The sequence below is a fragment of the Phaethon lepturus genome, unplaced genomic scaffold, assembly GCF_000687285.1.
Source record: "Phaethon lepturus isolate BGI_N335 unplaced genomic scaffold, ASM68728v1 scaffold28290, whole genome shotgun sequence".
NCBI classification, from domain to species: domain Eukaryota; kingdom Metazoa; phylum Chordata; class Aves; order Phaethontiformes; family Phaethontidae; genus Phaethon; species Phaethon lepturus.
The window spans coordinates 510-8,355 of record NW_010511634.1 but is presented as its reverse complement, the minus strand read 5'-3'; the positions used below and the strand labels follow the sequence as shown (position 1 = coordinate 8,355).

Here is a 7,846-nt window from a genome sequence, read left to right as displayed (position 1 = left end):
CACTGGGCACAGCAGTAGCCTCGCTCATCCCACAAGGGGTGGAACTCCAGCCCATTCTCCGACTGCCGGGAAGAGACAGCATCAGTGCAGCAAGGGGGACATGTGGCCGAGGCGCCCCAGGAACACAGCCAGGATGTCCCAGGAGCACGGACAGGACATCCTGGGAGGGCAGCCTGGGCACTCCAGAAGCATGGGCAGAGCAGCCCGGGAGCATGGCCAGGGAACTCCAGAAGCCTGGGCAGGACCTCCCAAGGAGCACAACCAGGACACCCCAGGACCACAACCAGGAGACCCCAGCAGCACAGCCAGGACACCCTGTGACCATGCCAGGGCACCCCAGGAGCGTGACCAGGGCACCCCGGGACCATGGCCAGGGCACCCCAGGGTGTGATTCCCCTCACTCACGTAGTCGTTGACAGGCAGATCCTCCTCGGTGAGCTGCCGTGCCCGACGCTTGGGCCCTGGCTGCGCATCCTTCTCCACCTCGTGTTCACTCACCCCGTCCCACCAGCTCTGGTTGTCTAGGAGCAGCTCAGGGTCATCTTCTTCTGCCCCTTCAAGGTTGGCCAGCTCAGGAGCTACAGGAAGAGCCCAAACGTGGCTGTGAACAACCAGGGAGCAGAGGGACAAATGCAGCAGGAGGCATTAATGTCTCTACCAAAATTTGGTGCCAAGGTACAAGAAAAGCCCACCAGCAAACCAGCTGTACTCCATTTGCCCTTACCAAGCCTGGGAGAAGGGCTGTAGGAGATAATATGCTGGGAGGAGAGGGTAGAGAAGACATGGCCTGTCCCCTTCCCGTGCTCATGGGTGGTGGGTGCCCATGGGTGGTGTTGGCATCCCCTGCATGGGGCTGCGGGTGCGGGGAAGCACGTCCTCATGGTGGGCTCTGCTGCTGGGGGGCATGATTTGTAGAGTCCCAGCAAAGCGACACGATTTGGGGCGGATTAGGCGCAGCTACAGCACCCACGGCTTATGTAAGACCCACAGTGACATTGATTTCCTTTGCTGGAACTCAGCCGCAGTTGGGGTCTGACAGCGGGGACCGAGGAAGCAGAGTGGGGACAGCAGCCGAGGACAGCAGCCTCCCTCTGCACCGGGGACCTCTGATGCCCACTTGCTCCCAGGACCATCGATGGCCATGAGCCCATGGTACCTGTCGGGGACGAGATGTGACTCTGTGGCTGCAGAGTGAAGGGATTTTTCTCGATAGGGTTTTTTAAACTAGCTCATTCTGATAGAAGTGGGTTAGACAGAGCAGGTAATTACGCTGGCGGATCTCAGAGGCCGCAACCTCTGTGAGGGCTGTGTAGTGAGCAGCTGGAGGTGGCAACCCCGTTGTGTGATTTAGATGCAGATGTCTGCTCATGCTCTGATGTTCATGCGGTGATGAGAATTTAGGCATCCCAATTTCCAGCAGTGCTGGCTGCTTTGCAGGTACAAAGGGTTGGGTTTTTTTTTTTTGCCTTGTTATGAGGAGGGGGGCCACTCTGGAAAGGGCAGGGCAGTGGGGAGCCAGTGGAGACAAGCGCTTTGCAGAGAGAAACTTCAGCCCCTGCTATTACATTGGCCATGTTCTCTTCCAGTCATGGCCAACATGTTCATGCCCGAGATGAACGAAGCTACAACGAAGCTCTGGAAATGGGTTCCCACCATGTCACAGTGGGGAACATGGCAGGGGGGATGTGGGTGGGTGGCAGGGCTGCTCCCAGTGAGGGGGCTCATGAGCACTTCGGGGAGGGAGATAGCTCCTTGTACCTGCTATCGGCGTGGGGTGGATCCAGTAGATGGTCACATTTCTGCAGATGTCAAAAATTTTGGAGCTCTTCAGGAACTCTTTGTTCTGAATGGGCTTTTCCCCAGGCACCCAGACCACAGACTGCTCAAAGTAGGTGGTTGTGATTTCTTCTCCCTGGAAGAAGAGCAAGATTTCACCCTGGCATGGTGAGACAACCTCTCTCCACTGCTGGCTGCTTCTCCTCCCCTTGGCTTACGCAGAGGCACCTCTTCCCTCCCAGAGAGCAGCAGGACTTCATCCACCCTGGCTCTTCGTGCTCACTGGGTGCACATGCAATACCCTGCTGGTCCTCACGTGGGGACACCCATCATGAGCCTTGTCTTTCCTGTCCACTTTCAGCCACCACCACTCCACTCTCTCTTCCCTCCGTTTGTCGTGCTTCAAGACCCTTCTCCTGTGAAGTCCCCACCATCTGGAAGAGCCTTCTGGAGCACCCCAGCTCATTTAAAACCCAAGATTAAAACATCTCCTCTCTGCTTTGCTCTTACTACTTAATTTCTCTCTCCTTCTGCTACCGATTTTGTGATCGAACACTTTAATTTATTCCTCACAGAAATTCTTTGCACGGCCGTATGCTGTAATTTATACCACATGTCTCTGCCGTTGCATTAGTCCATGGCGTGTTTTGGCAGACGCTTAGGGAGGGAGATATATAAAGATTATTGGATGGGTCTGCTCTGAGCTATCTGCCAAGACAACGTTGTGTATGTTGGTGGTGGTAGCCCATAGAGCAAGCTGGGAAATGGCATTTTTCTTTCCAGAAGGTGTCTAGAGCTGTATTTCTCTTTTATAGAGTCTTTTCTTACGGCTTTGGGAAGTCTTAGGAAAGAGCCAACACAACCTGACCCTGTCTGAATCATTTTCGGAGTCTCTGGTGAAAGCCACGGGCTGGGCAGGTGCTGCTTGAAGGACCTGGCAGCACATGGGCTCTGGGAAGAGACGACTAGAGCTTAAATCTACATTTATCTCATTGGGTTTTACATTTCAGCTCTCTACCTGGGGCAATGTTCTGCTAACGCCTGGGAAGTCATATCCCTTTTACGACGGTAGCCGAAAAGATCTATTAGCTTCTTACAGCACAATCAAAGAATCGGTGTCTGGGAATTTGGGTCATGATTCAGGGAAATGTTTCTGCCCACGCTTCGTTTCAAACATGTGTCCTGCCAGTGTTTTATCTGCAGTAGTGTCCTTGGGGGGGATTCAGTCTGCTAACACCCTTCATCTTGCAAATGGGGAGACAGGAGGGCTGTGCCGCAGGGTGGTGCCACCACCAGGGGCTCGGGGACGGGGGACAACTGCTTTCAAGGGACTGAGCCACCAATCCAGGTTACGCTGTCACAGAGGGGTTAAAATACGGAGTCAAATACTTTTTTCCACACAGCGTGCAAAGCGTGAGGCTCCTTGTAGCAGGCTGTGGTGGGCAAAAGTTAAACGGGTGTAAGAAGCAATCAGGCACCTCGATGGGAGGAAGGTCCATGCAGGACAAGGAGGTGGCCCCAGCCCGGTGCTTCCCATCTCGCAGGGCTGTACACCAAGTGCTTTCTCAAATCGCATTTCTTAAATGCGGCTGCTCTTTTAAATTCATTACTTCTGCCTCATTCTGCTTGAGAACATGAGGCTCAATTCTCAGAGAAAACAATTTGATTGACTTCTTGGTGCCTGCTAATCCTGAGCTGCCTTGCGACCGTTTGACTACAACAGGATTATTGTTCTTGATCCCCGGTATTGTGCCGAGAGGTTTTTGTCTGTCGGCTGTCTAATCCCGTCTCTTTCCAATTGTTGTTTTTAGAAGCAATCCTCTGAAATAAGATCATTTTATGAAGCGATCACAACTCATTATTTCTTTATTGCAGCATCTCTGGGAAGGCTGGAGAGATGGGAGGGTGGTGGGGATGGCGGCCACACTCCCCACGCCGGTGGGGAGTGGGTTTCACTGGGGGCAGAAATTATTCACTCTTTTATTCACCTACCTCAAGCTCGGGGATCTTGGCCTCCGTCGTCTCAGGTAGGACTTTAGTCTGAGTTTTGATGAAACATTTTTGAAGTCCCACAAAGAAGATGCCAGTTATTCCCTACAGCATCAAAACAAACACCAAAAAAGCAGTCAGGGCAAAGCAGGAGGATAAACAACCCCATCGTACAGAGGGTACAGCTGGATGAGGGTTTAGTTGTATTTTTCCTGTCGATGTTCTTGCACAAACTATGTTCAGTGCTGATGCTAAGATGTACTAACAGGTTCTCCTAAGGGATATTGCATTTTATGGTTTGGGAGAATTGGGCTTTTTACAAATAGTTTAAAGCAGATAGTAATAAAATTTTACTTTGCTCCCCTTCTCCTTATAACTACCACGAGCTCTGGTTATAATAAATAAAAATATGCAGAATAGCATCTGACCGTTATGCTTATATGAACATTCAGCCCCCAGTTCCTGCTAGGCTATTAGCTGAAAATTTTGCCATATGTCACTTTCCCTACAAATTTTAATTAGGTTTCAGAGAGAGCCTACAACATTGTCATGAGGTTTTAATGCTCTCCAGACAGACAAATGTACTGGGCTTGGATAGATTTATGATGATTGCATTCCTTTGCAAGGGTAAATCCAATAACTAGGTCTTGCTTCTAAGATGTATTTTGCTGGAACTGAAGCACTCCACTATTAAATACCGGTGGAAGCTTATGTAGATACACATCTCCTTTCCTTTGAGAGCATCCCCAGAGAGTCTGCATCTGGGCATTGCTCTCCCTGACGCAGAAGCAAATCATCCTGGAACTCGCTCCAGCAACGCCGCGGTGTCCTAAGGGATCCCACCAGTCCTGCTGCAAGGCAGCAGGCAAGGTCCCGGGGAGAAACCCTGCCGCACTCACATTTTTGAAGTCATGGATCTCCAGGATTTCCTCGCTGCCATTCCCACTCCTGAAGGTCTCTGTCCTGGCCAGAGGGTCGATCTCCATCACAATCTTCTTCTTCTCGCCATGGCTGAAGAAAGTGTGTTCCATGTCATAAACCTGCGAGGGACAAAACCGCACGGGGGTCAGCTCAGCCCCCACCCAATTTCACATGCCAGCCAGCGGGCGAGTGGGCTGGTGCTGGGTGCCTGACCCCTGGTGCTGGGTACCCTGCCGTGGGGCCGGCTGCTTCCCCGCACCCCGACTCTGAGCCAGGACGATCGTCTGTGTAGCGCAAGAGGCAGGTCCCAAGCACCAGGGCTGGAAGAAGGGCAGGACGGGGCCAGGCTGTGGGCGGACGTGTGTGTCAAGCCTGGGAGAAGATGTTCATCACACCCTTGCACCAGGAGCTTTGCCATGGCTCAGCCTTGGCCAGTGTTTTCTGTGGCACGAGCCTGTTTACGTCCCAGGCTGGACTGAAGTGCTGAGCCCAAGCGACCTCGCTTTGCCGTGTCCCTGGCTGCCTTGCTCCACCACTGCATCCCTGGCTCACCTGCTCCATCACTGCGTCCCCATCTTTCTTGCTCCACCACCGCACCCTCAGCTCGCTTGCTCCATCATGTCATCCCCAGCTCACTTGCTCCAGCTCTGCACCTTCTGTTTTTCCTGGAAAGGCAGAGGTAAAAGCCTCTCTCTGCCTGCAGGAGATCAGGGATTTCCTGCGGATCAAAGACCTCCTCGAGGGCTGATGAAGAGCTTCGGGGCGTAGCAGCCGGCTTCCCAGCGGCACTCATCCCTGTGGGGAGCCGGGGCAAGCCGCGCCGGGGGGAGCAACCCTCTCCTCCTCACAGGTGCTCGCCGCACTCAGCCAGCCCAGCAACCCTCCAGTCTCTGCGGATGCCTGACCCTCAAAGGATGAGCGGTGGCAGATGCCATCTGAAGCATAAAAATGATCCTGCTGGTGCAGCGAGAGCTGGCGAACCCTGGGGAGTCTTGTTTCCCAAATCAAATGGTGTTGTGCAGAAGCAAAGGGCTTGTGCAAAACCCCTCAAGTCCACAGGGCAGGGGGGAGTGATGGAAGCACGGCGACGGGAAAGCCCTGTTTGTCCCCCAGCACGGCTGTGGGGCCGGGGAAGGAGCAGCCAGTCCCCGCAGCAATGCCGCGGCGAGGGGCAGGGGCTCTGCTTGCAGTCCCAACTGAAACCCCATTTCACAGTCCCCTGGTTCTTGCACATCCCTCCCCATCAGGGCGTTCAAAGCCTCTTAGCAATGTTTTCAGCACCAGCATCCCCCGTTTTGCAACGGCTGGAGGAAGCCCGGGCGCAGAACTGGCTGTGCAGGCAGCAGCTGCCGGGTACCTTTACCCCTGCTTAAAAGTTAGAAGAGCGATGGGTGCCTTGGCAGCCATGAGCATCCCCTGTTAGTCAGGAGGAGGCTCTTACAAAGATATATAGCTGTCAATGGATTTTATGGTATGGTAAAAAAACCCTGAAGCCTAAAATGGCTGGAAGGCCACTGGTTTTGACTGACAAAATGAGCATGGTGCCATAAATCATTTCTAGGAGGGTAGGATCCCGGGTGACACCTTACCTTCAAGTGCCTCTCCATTTACGAAGAAATTACTTTTGCCAGTGCAGTGGCCAGATAACCCATTTGGGCTTGGCCGGCTCCGTGCTGCTCAGAGAGCTGTGAGATGTTTTATAGGGCTAAAAATGACACTTGCTCACAAATCGTTGAAATATGTCCCCCTGCGAGGCCGCGACGAGCCCCTCGTTAGCTGACTCATCGCCTTCGCTCGCCGGCTGTGCCGGCCGGCACGGATGCTGCCGTGCAGAGGGCAGCACCACGTCCAAGGCCACCCCTCAGAGGAACAAGTCTTCTTTAAAGATTTTTTCCATTCTCTGGTTGCATGAAGGAAGTTTGAAGGGCTTTTTTCTTCTTTAAGAGCTTAATTCCCCTTGTTTTATATTTTTGAGCACTAGGAATTTCCAGCATCCCCTGTCCCGCTTTTCCTGGAGGGCTCCCGGGCCAGCTGGAGAAGCGGATGCTCTATGGCCGCAGACAATGCGGCGATGCCGGACGCCGGGAGCATCGGCATGCAGCTCCACTGCAAAAACATCTTCGCTCTCCTGCGACCTCGCGCTTCGCATGCCCACCCATCAGGCGTTGTGATGGGCTTTCAGAAATACTGACGGGCTTCGCTCTCCACCAGTGCCCATCGGCGAGGATGCCGAAGGCCGGTGCTCTGGATAACCCTTCCAAGGCTGCGGCAACGGCTCTGCGCCGCCAGCTCGAGAGAAAACCTCCCCTCCAGGGGTTAACAGCCTCTTCCCCCCACGGCTGGCAGGCACCCTGTTTTTTGAGGAACAGTAGAGACTTTATAACCGTCTTGGCAGGAGGCTGGAGGCACATATGGCTTCTATTGCTTTTTCTTTTCTTTCTGGGGGTATTGATTTCTATTTGCTGATAAGAAGACAAAGTTTCCGGCGAGCGGGGTGCTTCCTCTGCCCTGTGGGAGGGCAGCCCGGCTGGGCTGGCCCGGCTCTGGTGTGGGGCTGGGAGGACAGAGGAGATGCCACCGTGGGAAAGAGGTCGCCTTGGCTGCGCATGGGAATTTTGGAGACGTTCTTGAGGGTCAGCAAAACCCGCCGGCATCAGGGTGCAAAGAGGGACCTCCTGGGTGAGCGTGGAGGGTGAAAGGGGAGGAGGATGAGGAGCGCCGGCAGGTTGTTGGCTTCAAGGTTAAACGATTTGCTTGGGGTATGGGACCAGAAAAAAAAGGGTTTTGGCAGAATTGCCGAGATCCTGGCCGGAGCGGGCAGAGATTCCGCCCCCGGCACGCTCAGCACTTACAGCAGCATCCATCTGGGGAGTTACGAATAAACGAGCACAATCCAGTTACCAGAAGCGCCTCCAAAAGCTAATCCGTCTCACTGTCCCCTCACATTGCAGACACATTAAAGTAAGAAATATAATCCATGACAATCAATTACCACTGCATCCTGGCATTCTCTCCTCTTTATGTGGTGGCATAATGACTTTTCCACGAGTTTCTGGCAAGATAATTGAAATGAAATGGAAAATATTTTCTTACTTGTCATAAAATTTGCTGCCGGTGAAATAAGAGTAACTTTAACTCTTCGTGGCATAGCTCCCATCCC

The 7,846-nt window shown here is 53.4% G+C and overlaps 1 protein-coding gene across 1 annotated transcript in view; it reads right to left on the bottom strand.

The window, feature by feature from the left end:
- Nucleotides 1-8: 8 nt before the first annotated feature.
- The window catches only part of TNMD (tenomodulin), a gene marked incomplete at both ends in the record, with an annotated part of 8,278 nt that continues 440 nt past the window's right edge, over nucleotides 9-7,846 (bottom strand). Inside the window, 5 exons of the mRNA XM_010284642.1 lie at nucleotides 9-62; nucleotides 406-578; nucleotides 1,759-1,912; nucleotides 3,769-3,870; nucleotides 4,665-4,805. Coding sequence (XP_010282944.1) covers nucleotides 9-62; nucleotides 406-578; nucleotides 1,759-1,912; nucleotides 3,769-3,870; nucleotides 4,665-4,805 — 624 coding nt within the window. The remainder of the gene's footprint in view (nucleotides 63-405; nucleotides 579-1,758; nucleotides 1,913-3,768; nucleotides 3,871-4,664; nucleotides 4,806-7,846) is intronic.